At 37.1% G+C, this 18264-nt stretch overlaps 1 protein-coding gene across 5 annotated transcripts in view; it reads right to left on the bottom strand.

Moving 5' to 3' along the window:
• LOC126183202 (ankyrin-3-like) overlaps nt 1–18264 on the bottom strand; it is an 892753-nt gene that overhangs the window by 518019 nt on the left and 356470 nt on the right. For all 5 annotated transcript variants that reach the window (XM_049924971.1, XM_049924970.1, XM_049924973.1 and 2 more), the window contains one exon: nt 3894–4043. In XM_049924971.1, the coding sequence (XP_049780928.1) occupies nt 3894–4043 (150 nt within the window). The remainder of the gene's footprint in view (nt 1–3893; nt 4044–18264) is intronic.

The following is an 18264-nucleotide window of genomic DNA, read 5'->3' on the forward strand; positions in this document are numbered from 1 at the left end:
TGCCAATCCTGAGCAGTCCATTCAGCATGTTGTTGGGCCCATCTGTACCACACTTCACGGTGCTGTGGTTGCAAAGATGGACCTTGCCATGGATGTCAGGAATGAAGTTGTGCATCATGCAGCCTATTGTGCACAGTTTGAGTCGTAACACGAACTTCCTGTGGCTGCACAAAAAGCATTATTCAACATGGTGGCGTTGCTGTCAGGGATCCTCTGAGCCATAATCCATAGGTAGTGGTCATCGACTGCAGTAGTAGCCCTTGGGTGGCTGAACGAGGCATGTCATTGACAGTTCCTGTCTCTCTGTGTGTCCTCCATTCTGAACAACATTGCTTTGGTCCACTCCGAGATGCCTGGACACTTCCCTTGTTGAGAGCCCTTCCTGGCACAAAGTAACAATGCGGACATGATCAAACTGCATTTTGACCATGTAGATATGGTTGAACTACAGACAACACTAACCGTGTACCTTCTTCCTGGTGGAATGAATGGAACTGATCAGCTGTCGGACCCCCTCCATCTAACAGGCACTGCTCATATATGGTTGTGTAGACCTTTTGGCAGGTTTAGTGACATCTCCAAACAGTCAAAGGAACTGTGTCTGTGATACAATATCAGCAGTCAACATCTATCTTCAGGAGTTCTGGGAACTATGGTGATACAAAACTTTTTTTGATGTGTGTAGATGTTTTGCATCTTGGAGACTTATTCTAAAAACAAAGCAAGCTATGATTAGGAGCAGGAATATGGACACTCATTCTTCCTATGCATTATCTAAGAGCAGAAGAGGTAGTGTGTGAGGGAAGAGGGGGGGGGGGGGGGGGGGAGAGAAAAGATATTGGCATGTTATACATAATCTATCACACACTACTTGTGCCACACACAGATTGGATGTAGATATAAATGAAGTGGGAGTGTAGCAAGTATCATATGTGAACCTCTGATGATATTCTCTCATAATATCAAATTACTTATCCAAACACACAAAACTTTTTCATTCATTTTGGATCATCTGTATCAAAAGTATCAGCATTTTACATCATAATGTTTGAACTTCGTATACTGACTCACAAAAAGTGCCATTAGTGAAATTAAATATATTTACTTGAAGTCAAGAAATTAACTCATCATTTTTATTTAACTCAGTGTTTCTATTATGGCTCATGTTGGATAAGTGAATCAAAGTGAAAACTGGTACCAAATTAGTTATATGAAATAACCATCTTGTATCTATCATGTAAGATGCAAGTCAAACAGACAACCCACAACAAAGTAAGAAGACTCAATATTTCTGAACCTGACAAGTATGAGAATAATAATGGTAACTATTATTCACATATAACTTATTACTCTGTCATGTCAGAGTCAAAGACAATACAGGTACAAGTAGAAGAGAACATGAGGGCATATTTATGCCAAACTGAGATTTTCAGTTATATGTGTAACCATAAGTTATAAGGTGATTGAAGATTCAGCAGTGGATTGGATTTTAAGAACATCTATAACTAAGTTCAATGAGAACTACTCGCACATATCCTGAATGAATGGAAAATCAATGACAATTCTGTTCCATTGATTAAGCATTCTTTCACTAACTAAGAGAAGTTAATGGGTAAAATCTTGGAAAAATCTTATACTAAATATGTTATCAAACAGAGCAAAAACATTTCCACTCTAATTTAAAAGAAATTAAAGACCTGAGGAAGATGTCGAGCTTAAAAGAAAGACATGAAGATCAGTGTAAAATTGGACATTGACCCAGATTTTTGCATGTTGATTATCTGGAACTTGCAGAGGTGTATGACATGTTTGGCAACAGCATGAATTCTCTAATCATGAATATTACCAGGCAGAAATAAATTAATTAATAAAAACAGTAATGATGTGGTCCTGAAAATAAACTTCAAGAATTCTAAATAAATTATGGGCAGATTTGAAGGATCAATTAACTGAGATATATAGGTAGATATTACACCAAAGAGTAGCCTGGAACAGGACATTATTAATAATAGTGTTTATGAATTGGACTAGGTGCATCACATGATGAAGAGTGTCTGTAATAAAATCCTGTACATGTGTTCTTATCACAAGGCACATTTGTCAGACCTACAGCATCACGTGCTTTGGAGACACTGTTTACAGAGAATGGCAACACAAATGGTCACAGATTTGTTTGATCCATGGGAAAGTTTCACTGAGATGCTGAAGAAACTAAACTGGCATACTCTTGAAGACAGATGCAGACTATCCCAAGAAACCCTACTGAAAAAGTTTCAAGAACCAGCTTTAACTGATGGCTCTTGGAATATACTATAACCCCTTACATATTGCTCACATGCAGATTGTGGGACAAGATTAGATTAATACAGCATGCACAGAGGCATTTAAACAATCATCCTTCCTGTGCTCCACATATGAATGGAGTGGGAAGAAACTCATAACTGGTACAATATACAGGGTGATTCACAAAGATATGCAAATATTTTAATATGTTATCATAAAAGTAAAACTAAAGAAAAAAGTTCATATAAACATAGGTCCACAAATATTTAGTTATGGAGTTACGGCTAATAAAAGATTTTGCCTGCAATTTAGCAACTCTGGTAACATGAAGCCATCACAAAACTGTATGAGGTTAAAGTAAAGCATGATTTCCATTTATTTTGTGGTTATTGGTGTAGTTAATCTAATAAAACAGGTTCCAGATATGTATCTGCATTAGTTTTCCAGAACATCCAGAGAAGCAAGGATTATTATACAAGTAAATTTGTTTACTTTTTATTAATAATGTAGAAATGTTTGTCATTGTTGGCAACTGTTAGTGAGTTGTGCCAGACATTTCTTAACCTTGAAAAGAGTTAGTTTTCTGTATTGTTCAGTGAATTGCCTGGAACTTAAAAACAAAATTGGGCTAAGTAGTAAATAAATTAAAAATTTTATGAAATTAGTTCTTTGGTTCTCTGGATGTTCTGGAAAACTACTGCAGACAGACATCTGGGACATGTTTTATTAGATTCACAAAAAAAAAATGGAAATCATGCTTTACGTTAACCTCATACAGTTTTGTGATGGCTTAATATTATCGAAGTTGCTAAATTTCACACAAAATCTTTTATTAGCCATAACTTTGTAACTAAACATTTGTGTACCTATGTTTATATGAACTTTTTTCTTTAGTTTTATTTGTAGAATAACATATTAAAATATTTGCATAGCTTCAGTAATCACCCTGTATACAGCTAAGTCTGCAATAATAAGTTTATTTCAACAATGTGAAGCAAAATGTGTGGCATCTTGAAGAAAACTGATGAGATATAGGCAAATTCAGACATATGGTTAAAGAAAACCTACAATATTTTATTAAAGTGTGATTAGAAGAAGAAGAAAAGAAATACTGAAATGACTCCTGTTAGAAGAGAAAAATAGAAACTACTCACTGACAAATACACTATGCAAATATCAAACAAATAAAAGAGGATCACATAGAAATTAAAAAAAGTGTGAGAAGTGAAGTAAATTTCTAAAATAGTTCTTGATAAAAAGAAAACAAATACATCCTGTTCACCCTTCACTCAAATTAGGCAGTGTTTGTGAACAGAACTAGATATAGCTTTATTAAAGCAATTGAACATGATTCTGTTCATAGCAATTTATTTTATTTTATTTACTTTGTTTTTTATTTTGTTTGTTTATTTTTTTTGCTCATATCAGTTTTGGGAATTTATGGATGAACTAAATTATGCAGTAGCAAAGGGATTGAATTTGCTGTACATTCAATAAAGAGACCAGTATTTCACTCCTCTATCATCAGTCGATTATGAAACATCACAAGTGATATAGTATTCACACAGATCTACAAAAGGTCATTCAAACCACAAACAAAAGAAACTTACCTTTCCCTGCGCATCGACAGGGGCATCACGCTGAAGTAAAAGCTTTGCAACTTTCATGTTCCCATATTTTGCAGCGAGATGAAGTGGTGTGAAGCCTTTCTTTGTTGTAGCTGTGAGAGATGCTCCATGTTCCAATAAAACAGATGCAACCTGTACCAATTGAAAACAAGAATGGAAGTCACAGAAAGCTGTTAAAAGTGCATCAGTGATTTCAGACACAAATTTTAAGAAGAATGTAATACAAAAGTGTTACAATCTCTCTGTCATAAGATGGTCATAACATAAGTTGCATTTATTTACAATTTCAAATAATATGCATTAATTAACAAAGTGTTCCACATGTCTAAACATGGAAGAAAATGTTTGAGGTTGTGAATTAAACCTTGGAATATGTTACTAAAGAGAAGCTTCTATTATTCTTGTTTCAGCTGCTATTTATTTGGAAACTTCAAATGAATATTAACTATGTACTGTTAGAACTGATATTCATTTTTCTGCAGTTATTGTCACCTGTTATACTGTTATGAATTTGCAATCCCAGAGTCTAGACATTCAAGCACTTTAGTCACTGATTGATGAATATAATTTCAATTTATCTCTGAATTTCTAAAAATTATAAGGCGGAGAAAAGATAGGTCAATTAGTTGGGCCCAAGAGCAGGGAACATAGACTGGGAGCTCAGTAACTTGGCCTTCCGTTTTTAACCTGCCTTGAACCATCCTCCTCTTCTTCCCAATGATGGAAAGATCTGAAAGCTAAGATAGTATTGTGTACTTTTACTTTTATGTGTATCGGTCAGTACCAATATTTATTTTACCACCTGGATATAATTACTGATAAACATTTCTGTCTCACAGTTCAACAATTTTTATTGATTGAATTTGCTTCAGATGAAAAATTGTTTGTGTTCTTCAGCTTTCAAAACCCTATGTTCTATTCTTTTGTCTGTAATGTCACTTTTTTGTAAATAATTTTATAAATTTGTGTGTGCAGTCTCTCAACATCAATTCAAAATATATTTTCTGTGGATGGATAGAGAAATGAATTTAAGAAACTGGATTTAACATCAGTGTTTTGCATCTCACAACAACTTGTTGAATAGTCTCATTTGAGAATAAAGATCACTATTCTCAATCTCACATTAGGACTTAAATACATGAAGTGGCTTTACATCTCCACAGTTACTTCCAAACATAAAGGACTACTTATTATTAACGAAAACCACTATAAATTAATAAATGAAATGGAATGTAACCTTTCATCTGCATACTTTTGAGAAACACACACAACACCTACTAACCATTATAGGATTTACTCAAATGAATGAGAACTTCAATAACTTTTTTGGGATTGATGTTGGACTAGTATTGGGAAGTTACAAGAAACTCCAAAAATAAGTTCCTGGGTCAGACTGTAATCAAACTGAAAACAAAAGGTGCATAGTAAAATGGTGTCATGTCCAGCTGACACCCACACAGATGATGGGTTTCCCAAAGTTACATTCAATTGGCTCATCAGTGCTTTGTTTCAGTTTTAGTTTGTCATCCCTTTGCACGCTGAGGAATTCAGCAAACAAATTTTCAGGTGTTAAAGAAGAGCACAAGGAAGATTAGTCATTGTGTCAACATGATTTATATGGAGTATAAGCTGGAAAGTGGTCATGGGTATGGGTGTGGGGAGAGGAGAGGGTAAATTAAATAGTCTTTTGAGGAACCATTGTAGGCTTTGACTGAAGCAATTTAAGTAAACACAGGAAACCTAAATCAGAAAGTTGGGGTGGTCAGACAGTAATTTTAATCCAGCTGCTCCTGAATATAGGGCCAGCATCTCAACCACAACATTGCCACAGTTAGGATCTGATCATTCAGATACATTTAAGCAAACTGTTGATCAGTACCATTTAATTGTATGCTATGAAGTTTTGTAAAATCAAGAACCAAACTGTTTGACAGGAACCAATTACTGTATAATCCTCTCAGTTGTATGTCTTATCTGGCTGTTGATCAGTATGATATTGTCAGCAGCAAATGTTCAGAGTTTTTAATACTTCTTCCAACTTTTTTGATCACTTAGATGAAAAATATCATCAGCCAAAATGAAAATCTTGAAGGATGACGTATCAGATATCACACATTATGAGCCTGGTTGGATTTTTGACGTACAGTCAAGTCAAGCAAAGCCTTATGAAAGTCCAACTGACAGACTGTTAAGAAGTTATTGTACAAAAACTCTATGTGTGTGTGTGTGTGTGTGTGTGTGTGTGTGTGTGTGTGTCCATGTAGAGGGTTTGGGGTGGGGAAGGATCATGAAAGGGATCTACCAGTAACTAGCTGGAGTTGTGACGTATTTGCCCCATTACAACTCAAAGCTTCATGTGTCATTAAAAGAAAATTTAAAAAATTACAGATAGTTTAAAAACAGGACAAAAATGCTTCAAAATATATAAATCTAGTCACCTACCATCATTACAGTTTAGGATGGTTCATGAGAAAATGTGTAATTTTGTGATGTAGTGTGAAGCTGTTTTAAAAAGATGCCATAAGTGGTGGCAGGACACTACTCTTCCATGTGGTGCAGTAGGCATGCAATATAGGAGAATTTATTGGCACTTCAAGTAACAGTTGTGATTGAAAACCAACCAACTGGCATATAATATAGTAGAAACATGGACTTACATCAAAAGATTGAGACTTGCTTGTGTAAACAACAAAGAATGTGTCCAATAGTTGTTAGAACAGAATAGTACATCATACTATAACTGAAAATATGCATTAGAATGTATATAATTCTGATGTCTCTTTGGAAATTCAGTCTATTAAGCATGTGGAATGCCAAATCATTGTGGTTTTATTAAGCTTGATGAAGATGTCTTCACAAAACTATGTCTGGTAAATACTCATATCTATTCCACCAGCATATTCACAGCACATCTAGTGCAATTTTGAAATACTAGTATCTAATAAAATGGGGATATGTATAAATGGGGTCTTGAGGGTCTTAGGCAGTGAAAATGAAATGTTTTGATGTTCATGGGAAAAGCGGGAGCAGGTGGGTGGGAGGGAGACAGACTTCTTAAACCAGTTTGAACTTCACATTTATTTAAAACTATACCAATTTCAGTGCAGGAAAATCAAGCATTTACTCCAACATACAAATTGTGGATGTAGTTAGTTTTGTACTGCTTAGTCTTCTCAGCACTTTGTACTGAAAACAATGACCTGATGAGTGAAAATCACTGATAACCACCATTCACAGCAGATGGAGTGCACCATTCAAATTAACTAGCAATATTAATTATCAGTGGATGAGATAGGGCAAGTCACAGCATTGAAAAGAAAATCGCGAATGATGAAAGTTTTTAGCCAAATATTTTGATGTTCGAGATATGTGGCAGTATGGAGTTGCAGTGAACTGACTTAAAAATGGACATGTATGTATACTTTAAACTGGATACAGATAAATGTGGTTCCTACTTGAAACAGCTTTTGATTGATTGTAATCTTTACAGGAGTTGGGGTACAATGACATTTTATGCTATATCATACATTTGAAAAGCAACTAAACATATTATTTTATAAAAAATATCATTTCCAGCTATATATGAGCTGCATACAAACATTTTCTCTGTAGCTGTGTGAACACAATCCTAGGCTATTTGCATTAAGTGGTACTTGCAACTTAAACTTTGCATGCATTTCTTTTTAACACTCTGACTTATGATCAAAAATTCAATTATTGTGAAGAAAGCATTGTCAATGGGGGAACAGACTCTGTTTATTTTAGAATACTAGTAAGTTACTGAACATGAATATAACTAACTACTGAAGTGCATGTTCTTTATGCAGTAATCTTGAAATGCCAGGTAACAATGTAGAACTTTTTATGTAATTTTGTGTCTAAGGAATATGATGTCTGTGCATTACACTATGTCACATAAAATTTAGCTCTACTATACACACAATAAATACTGTGTAATCATGACCTACAACTGAATCTGAAGAGTAACAAAACATTATGTTTAATCAGGTTAGTATGTCTTCTATTGTAATCATATTTCTGTATTATATGTGACAAAATAGGGAATAATATCATTAAACTTTAAATATAGAGAAGATGAGATGATGACATTATAGAATAATTTAAAATATGCATAGTAAACAAAACTTATAAACTGTACTATCTGTGGAACCTTGTTCAAAGAGCTTCGAATTTTCAACAATTTATCATTTATGAATGAAAATTTTGGGTCTATTAACCCACTTATAGCATGGTAGAGGTGGTGAAAGGGTTGCTTTGTAGACAATGTAGTTTCATAAATATAAGAAGAATTGAAAATCCGCTCAATTACGTAATAGCTTTAAAAAAATCATATAAACACAAGCCCACAAATTAAAGATACATTCATTGAGAAGCCTACCTGTTAAAACTGTGGTATACAGTATCTGTCTTCCAAATTACACTTTCACTACACTCTAAAACACACATAAGTACTTGAGGGTACTTTGAATACCACAACCATTTCCTCCCTTTCCCACTCTATTTACTAATGGTGTTTGGAATGAAAAACTCTCAGTATCTGGTCTCAATACAAGTCCAAACTTCACCTTCCAATCTAAACTAGACCTTGGGCAATGCTACAGATCAGTCTGTCATCACAACCTATGTTCCAAAAACTAATACAGATGTAAAAGAAATATTGCAGTGTTCACCTTCTTTCTGTATGTGTGCATATGAACTCATGTACCACATCAATGTCGCATTACAGGACAAAACTAAAATCCTAGTCTTGTGCAGAATTTTAGGTCACATTTTTCAGTACGATTTGTCAGAAAGTGCCCAATACTATAAATAGAAGCCACAAAGTCCTACAAGAAGTTGAAAAAACCAAAACAAAAACATAAGATATGTTACACTTACATATTTATAAGTTTCATTTCCTTTAACATATTTCCTTTTTCATTCATATAGTTGCCTTAATGCTAAGCCAGCTGTTCAAAACACTCTTGGGACCATTTATTATAAACAGCCTTCAATTGCTGTGTCACATCTTCATCAGAATTTGTTAAACATCTTCCTTTCAATTTTAATTTTAGCTATGAAGAGAATAGAAACTGACCAGTGCATGGTTGGATAATTATGGCAGATGACTGATGCAGTAATATTACAAAATGCAAACTTTCTGACCCAGGAACTTCACACTTATTAAAATAATCTGTATATTATGCCATGGTTGAAGAATTTTCACTAGAATTTCAGTTACATTTTATGCTGAATACACTGTAGAATGAGACTCCCTTCTGGCACACATTTATAGAGAATATCTCAAATAGCAAATAGTCCTGCATGAAAGGAAATGAGCAAAGGTCACTTCTGTTTACAAAAAGGGTAAAGTATTGGATGCAAGAAATTACAGGCCAATACCACAGATGATAATCAGTTGCAGGATCCTAGAGCATAGTCTAAGCACAAAAATTATAATGAAACCTTCTCTAAAAAATTTGGCATGGATTCAGCAAAAACCTATTATATGAAACACAGCTACCTGTTACATATGTGATATCATGCAAACAGTAGACAATGGTAAACAAATAGATCCTATTTTCTCAGGTAATCAAAAGGTACTTTACATGCTACCACACTGTACAATTGTACAGTTGTACAGAGCATATTCACAGATATATGGTAAACTCAATGAATATTTAACTGATAGCAACCAGTACATTATACTAAACTGTGAACATACAACAGGACTGAAACTACATTGGTTGTACTCCACAGCAGGGTTCTAGGACTTCCAATGTTCTCAATATATGTATATAACTTGTCAGATAGGATAAGCAGCACCAATAGATTGTCTGCTGTCATCTACAGTAAATTATCATCATGTAAGGAAATTTGAAAAGATTTGGATAAAATTTCCACTCGATATATGATAGCTCTCTTTAAATGTACGTAAATATGAGATAATGCCTCAGCAAATGTACAGAACAAGATAATATCTGGTTACAAGGTTAGTCATTAATGTCTTCTGCAGATCAAGTTATAAATATGAAGACTGGAAATGGAAAACTGTCCTGTGTAAAATCTGACATTTTTCAGGAAAACTGTAATGGGATGTAGCCGAGTTTGTAGCCAAGAACAGCACACCAAGAAATGGAGATCAGCAGCCACTGGCTGTCATCCTGCTTGATCAGCATCTCTTGGCAACAGTGATATGCCTCTGTGACTTGTTCCAGGTGCAAATGTCCCAGTGACAGCTCTGAAGAAGCCACTCTTGCCTGACCGACTTCCACATTCTGATGCTCACTGATGATTGACACACTTTCCTGGGACATCACCTCTGTTACAGATTGTTCAGCGTAACATATGAACACAATTACTACTGTAAAGTCAGTAAGTGGCAGCTACATTTTATACCACATGGACCAGCCACAGTTACAGAACAGCTGGCCAGCAATGTGGAAATGGAAATGAGTGTTTGGCATCATTGGCCAGGAGGCCCCTTATTGGGCAGGTCCGGCCACCTCGGTGCAGGTCTTATTACATTTGATGCCACATTGGGCGACCTGCGCGCTGGGTGGGGATGAAATGGTAATGAAGACAACACAACACCCAGTTCCTGAGCAGAGAAAATCCCCAACCCAGCCGGGAATCGAACGTGGGCCCGTAGGATGGCAATCTGTCACGCTGACCACTCAGCTATAGGGATGGACGGCAGCAATGTGACACACAGCTTGGTCATTCAGGCTCTGAATCACAATCCTTTGTCTGAGGCTCTGCCTCTGCCCCTGCCAAGGTATCAGAGAGGGAATTCCGTTTCCTACAACACTTGGTGTGGTGTAGTCTGATGCATTCACCATGGAGCAGCTATGCTGGGCCAGCACAACAGGGCTGGGAAGTGTGAGCCATCTCTTGAGGTGGCAGCCAGGGCAGAGGCATCTGTTCAGCACTATTACCTTCATACTGTGCCAGATATCAGCAGTCTTGGTGCCACTGAACAATGTATTTATTTTACTTGCCATTGATGCTACTAGCTTCAAAATCCAATGACTGTAGACAAACAGCAATAAAGAAGTTCTTGTATTTATGAACTGTCTTCTCCTGCTGTGCCTGCATACATATTCAGCAGACAACTGCCACCCAAATCCAGCCATAATGCTACACCCATTATAATAGGTGTTAGAAGAAATACTGAAGGTGAAGATGGTCAAGCAGAAGACAGCTGCTAGTTACATGGTACTGTACCGGGGTCATTTAGTTTGTTTGGGGGCTATATGGTTGTTTCTATATCCTTTCTTCTTCCTTTCCATTTTGTTTTGCAGTATGGATAAACAAGTTTTGGCTCAAGATGTGATTCAGCATCTGATAGATCAAGTAACTTAGTATCAGACAGAATTAAGATGACTAAGGGAGGAAAAGAGGGAACAGTCATATTGTAGTGCACCTATCCTTAGTACTAACACTGCTTTGTTGGTCACTCCATTTTCTGGGAAATCAGGGGAAGATTTCTTTGTGTTTTTTTTATAATTTAAATACAGCCACTAGTTTGGGAAATTGGACCTCAGGGAAAAATTGGTAGATGGATATAAAAGGGAAATAAACTGAGATACTAACATGAGCTGCTTAATGGGATATTTCAGAAACACAGGCAATCAGTAAAGATATTTGTGAACCACATTTGCAAAATTAATATCAGTGTATATTAGCTTACTGAGGATGATATTGTGAATATAGGTATATAACAGGAAGCTGAGCAGAGAGCACTTGACGCATTTTTATGGGGTTTATGACCAGAAATCACACACAGAATTCATATGCAATGCCCAAAGTCTCTGAATGAAGCAATAGAAATCATGGTAGCACTGACGGAGATTGATGTGGTCACCAAACCACAGGTAAATAAGGAAATATTTAATACATATACCAAATATCTTAGATGAGGTCATAGAGGTCAAATAGCAGGGAACAACAGAGTCAGGCATATAAACATTTAGGATATTCTAACTGCAATTGCAAGAACAGATGTTCACAGAGACAAGGAAAGTGGTCACAGGATGGACCTCATACGCCACCATTAAATCATGCATAGGATGGTATGTCCACAGTACAACACTCCCAGTAAGGACTAGAACGGGGAACTTCTGACCGCAATCAGTGGCAGACTTTTTTATGAGCAGTTATGTACAAACGTTCATTAGATACTATATCTCAAGTATTTGTGCCAAGTAGGAAACTTTGGAAATTTTTGGTAAGACCTTATGGGACCAAACTGCTGAGGTCATCGGTCCCTATGCCAAGTAGGAATATACTTGGTAAAGTAGAACTGAATCCATCATACTGGAAATTAATCATTTTAGGTGGGGGTCAAATTGATTCATTCAATTTAGCAAAGCTGGGATTCTGATTGGGATAGGTAACTTCTAGGTTTATATAGAAGTTCTACCTATGGCTGGCAGTGGCTACAAAGCTGTACTTGGTTTAGATTTCCTAGATGCGCATCATGAGAAAATTGACTTGGAATGGCATATAGTAGAATTGGATGGAGTTACAGCTGGAAAACCATTACTGTCGCAAGGGATGCCTGAGACATTGTGAGGGCCACCTAAACTGGGTACCATGGTCCTTAACCTCAACTTATAGGATATCATACCAAAAGGTAGCTGAAAATTAATCTGGGCTCATGTAGGAACTGGCCTGTTATTGTTGACACTTTGTATGAGAATGAAGACTTAGGTAAACTACAATATTTGCCATGGTGTAGGTTATCCCATGTATGAGAAATTGTTGGAAGCAGAGTTGTGCTTGTCAGTACTGATAACTTTAGTCCTTGTGAAATAAAGCTATCATGTTGTAACTTGATAAGAATTATTCAACTACTGAGAAAGAAATGCTAGCATATGGAGTAAACTATTTCTGATGTTATTTATATAGATGACATTTTAGAGTAATAACCAAACATGTGGCCCTCAAATAGTTACTCGGACTTAAAGATCCACCTAGTAGATTAACTAGAAGGGAGTTATGTTTTAGTGAGTTTGATTTTGATGTAATACACTGTCCAAATAGATTGCACACAAATGCTGTGGTATTGATAGTGTCTTCACTGACTGCACATGGCACATCTCTGTGGAGGACATATTCAAATTGGCCTCTGTCAGATGCTGCTATAGAGGGCTCACCACACACTGCCAGGTGGCACTAAACACACCAAAGAAGGACAACAAATTTGCATCACCTCACTGTCTGCAATTGTGATTGGTTTTCGCATCCTAGCTGCTGCACTCAGAGTTCCACGTCAGATTATCTCCAGATTTCATCAGACTACTCTCAGATCATGCCAAGTGTACAAACAACAGAGGAGAAAGATCTTACAAAGCTAGTTAGACTACATAAACCCAGTGCAACAGTATTGCTACTCCAACTGCCAGTGACTAATGAAACCAGCACTAGTGGAACACAGAGAGAGACTGCATAGACACTACAGGATACAAAGTTATGTATGCTTTATACAGATTACATTGTAAAGAAATACATGTCATATTAATCATTCTATAGTGTTTGATGTGTTCTAATGTGTTCATCATGATGGACACAAAAACACAGCTGATACAAGTCACAAAATACTCACCAACGAATTGTGTAGTAGGGATGCATAGGAACCGAAGAAAGTGGAATGCAATGACCTAGATAACCTGCAGTTTACCAGACAGCCACAATTCAGCATGGAAGATGGAGTGCTGTACAGGAAGATGGGATGTGAGCTAAACATAATAGTGCCAGTAAAATTACAGAATGAAGTGTTGAGGCAGGCCCATGATTAATTCTAGCTAGACACACTGGTCATACAGCAACAGACTACAGAGTAGCACAACATTACTGGTGTATAGTAATATAGACATGACATCAATCATGATATCAAGACTTGTTTCCCAATATCCACAAAGGATGGAACTCAGTCACCAAAAGATTATGTTACAAAGGTTACCACAGGCTGATTAACCATTTCAGATGATCAGCGTGGATGTTCTCAGACCATTTGCTCAAACACCTTGAAGAAACCATTATTTACTAACAACAATCAATCATTTTTCACATATTGTGTCCATGACTGCCATACCTGACTAGCACACAGTATCAGTGGAACATGTGAAGGACAATCATTGTGGACCAAAGTTCACACTGGAAACAGTAATAACACACCAAGGAATGAATTTTTTGTCTGATTTAATAATGTAGTTACAACAGGTATTGTGGATTACGAAACTTAGGACCAGTGTATTGCACCCACAAGGAAATGGTCAAACAGAAAGGTTCCATCAAATTATAGCAAAAATGTTAAATTACTACATTAACTCTCAGCACAATGACTGGAATACCATGCTTCCACATGTCATAGGAACAAAGAATTCAAAAAGAGCAAAGCAGTATCCCCTTACAAGGCTGCAACAGCCAGAAGATGTCTTCTCCTTTTGAGATTTTTAAGTAGAAAGGAGTGGTTAGATTCTGGCAGTCCAATCTTGAAAACTGTTTTTGGTACAGCCAATGCAGAGGACCAAGATAAGATAAATAAGGCTTTAAAACAAGTACAGGCAGATGTAGAAGGCAGTCTGGGAACAGTAGACCTAGTTACTATGCTGCTCACCAGCAAGGAAAAGGACAGAGCAAACAATACCAGACAGCTATGCATCTTGGCAGCAATGCTAATGTCCCATGTCTAGGCATTAGCAGACAACACTAATCATGCTTTGGGCATATTTAAGGACTATTTGGATAACATAGATACCAGATTAATGGCTGCAAGGCTATTCAGCACCCTCACTGAAAGCATAACTGATGCACATACAAAAATCACCGAACTACATGAAGACCTGTTACATGCTGTTCATAGTCATTTCACACCGATACTACAACCTCCATTTTAGTTATTGGAAGGCTCACATAAGGTTCGAGCAGAGTTACCTGTACCATTAGAGTTGCTAACAGCAGTAGGGGAAAAAAATTATTACTATTTCATCATATGGCCAATGTCATGAGAACTGAAAATTCAAATACAAATACTATTAACTTGCAGAGACTGCAGATCGAAGTGTTATGCCCTCCACACTTACCCAGCAGCCTGGGACATTTTGAAAACAATAGTACATCTGAAAGTACACAAAGTACTAATGGTCACCCCAAACAAAGAGAACCATACACTGCTTTTGACTCAGAAATAACTGTGCTGCTGAACTGGGCCAATCAGCATCTCCCCTACATAATGGTTACACCGTGTCCATAGGTTGTGCAAGTTCACCTTGTTCCATTCCCAGAAATCGGGAACAGAATGTCCTGAAGAGATAATCACAGACAAAACAGAATTCTTGCAAAGAGTAGGTCTGCATTCATTATACTCTGTGTTAAACTAAATGATTATTATTTTTACTTGTTATGAGCTAGGAAATTACAATGGCACACACTGATAGAATTACAGGGTCAAGGGCTATTGATCAACACACCCAACTGGAACCACCAACCTAAATACCACCCACATATTAATATACCTACCTGACATACCTTTAGACATCCTACCAGCTGAAAACCTGACTTACCTGAATAATACTTCAGATCCAACCCTACTCTCCTCCCTAGATCAGATGTTAGCCACACAAAATGGCCAAGTATCAATGTAGCAACTTTTAGTCCATGTAAAATGGTATCATAAGAATATCAACACCAACTCATAACTATAGGAACCTTGACCTCAGCTACCTACATGGTTTTAGCTGTAGTAGGTACTGCTCACTGCCATTTTAAGCAGAAAGTTGCCCACATTACATCCCCAACAGCCTTTAACCTCTGCATTTAAATCAGTAATGGCAGCACCAACCAGAAACAGCACTAACTGCAGACAAAAACTCCATGTGTGAGCCAAGAGCTAGCAAGGTTGAACAGATGTGTAAATAGTGAAAAGCACCAACCAACTACCACAGTGAGTGAAGTAGAGGACATGAAGTGCAAATGCTCATAAATAAATCAGTGCTTCTGCTGCAGCCAGTTTTCAATGGATATCCAGAGACCAAATTTTTCTTAGGATAAAGGAATTGTAATAGGATGGGCAGTAGTAGAGCTTGGACGAAGAACAGAGCAACAAGAAACAGACATTGTCCACTGCCAATTGTCACATTGCTTCATCAGCACACCTTAGCAGAAGCAAGATGCTTTTGTGAGACTGTTTTAAGTTTTAATGCCCTGGGGCCTGCTATCGAGAAGTAACTGCTGCTTGACTGACTCCCATATGCCAACACCTGCTGCCAATTACAACAGCCACTGTGGACATTGCCTCTGCTCCAGATTGTTCAGCATGACATACAGAACACACTTACTATCATGAAGTCAGCTAGCAGAAGGTGCATATGAACTCCAGCCAGAAAAGCAATCATTGTCAAACAGTTGGGCAGCAGTGGGATGTGCAGCCTATGTTGTTCAGTGCCATATCAACAACACTGCCATCTCTACCAGTACCAAAGTCCAGGCTGCCAGCTAAGCATCTGGGTCTTTGGGCACTCTGTCATCTTCTTGGGACTACATTGTTGGGGTCTAGCCATTCCCACCCGTGCTGAGGTGTCAATGAGAGACTTCAATATCCCACACTAATAGGCATGGCAAAGCTCAACGTATTCACTGCAGAGCAGCTATGCCAGGCTAGTATGATATGGGCCAGGAAATGCAAGTCTTGTCTTCATGCAACAGCCACAGTGAAGGGGCCTGCTCAGCATTATTGCCTTCATATCATGCTAGAGGTCAGAACTATGGGTGCCACTGAACAATGTATTTGCTTCACTCACCACCAATGCTGGTAGCTTCAAAGTCCAATAACCACAACTTCCTAGCAGATTAAAATTGTCTGCCAGACTGGGACACAAACTTCAGAATTTGGCCTTTCATGGACAATTGCTTTACCAACTAAGCTAGTACAACTTATGACCTGTCCTTGTAGCTCTATTTCTACCAATACATCATCTCCTATCTTACAAAGTTGAGAGAATGTCTCCTGCAGTACTTGTGAGACTAGCACTCCTGGAAGAAAGGATATTGTGGAAGCTGGCGTAGTCATAGAATGGGTGATTGTTTCCAGAATGAATTTTCACTCTGCAAGTGGAGTGTAAAACAGTACTCAAATCTGGGACCTGTGGGCAAGTACAGAAATGCAAGACTACTGTTTTAATCAATAGAACTGGAGTCGACAAAAACCACTTCTCATATATGTTAAAATTTGGACCTCTAGGAGTAAGCACAGCTGTGCACAAATGTTATGCCTCATTGACTTAACACATGTTTGAAAGGTTTATTCATGGTTTGACACACAGATCAAAACTAAGGACATGCAACGGAGTACTGAGAACACAATAGCACTGAAAATGGATTTTGGTTGAAAGTGGCATTTAGAATGTTTTCTTTGTCGTATTTAGAGGTAATACTAAAAAGAGATACAAAATGGGTCCAGTACTAGATATGGCTCATGGAAGACTTGTGGTGGAAGGATTCTGCAAAACAGCTGTGCACCTGCAAAGGAAACTGCCAACAAGGAACTAGTATGACCAGTTCTAGAGTATCATCTCAGTGCTTGTAGTCTTTATTAAGTAGATGTGACAACAGTCATGGAAAAAATTGAGAGATGAATTGCTAGGATCATAAAAGGTCAGTATAGCTGATATAGAATTGTAAGAGAGATGTTATGGAAATTGAAATACGAAGAATGACAATGTAGTTCTCACAAAATCCTGTTGGCTTAATTTAGAGAACCAGTATTCATGGAAGCTGTGTGATCATTCTACTGCTGACATTACTTGCACTGTACAGTAGCTTGAAGATTGTATATGGAGAAGTTTTCATCTTCACCTGCCAATGAAGTGACATTGCTTACCCTCAATACAATAGCTGCCCTCTTCTCAGAGGATATAATTATTACATTAATGTGGAAGAAAAGTCAGTGCATCAATTTTGCATTTTACCTTTCTTCTCATTTATTATTATAATTATTATTATTTTCGATTATTCCATTTTGAGGGAGCAATTGAACTTGAGTAGTCATGAGTTGTTGTTCTTTCTTCGTTCTTCCCAAATTCTCTTCGGATGTTCACTGTGATCTCTCTTGCGTCCTTCTAAACATCTTTTTTCCGTTCTGTTCTTCATATGTTCTTGTTTAAATGTGTGTTTCTTCACATTTATTTCAAACAATTTTGATCTCTCTTATAATATAATTTCTAGGGAGATGAGGAAATGGCATAATCTCTGTTTAAAAGAAAGTTTATTTTGCTTTGTTGATCATATATCTTCAACATAGTATTTCTCCTATATGTATTTCATAGGACTTTCTGTGGCAAACACAACA

Source organism: Schistocerca cancellata, chromosome 4 (assembly GCF_023864275.1).
Source record: "Schistocerca cancellata isolate TAMUIC-IGC-003103 chromosome 4, iqSchCanc2.1, whole genome shotgun sequence".
Lineage (NCBI taxonomy): Eukaryota > Metazoa > Arthropoda > Insecta > Orthoptera > Acrididae > Schistocerca > Schistocerca cancellata.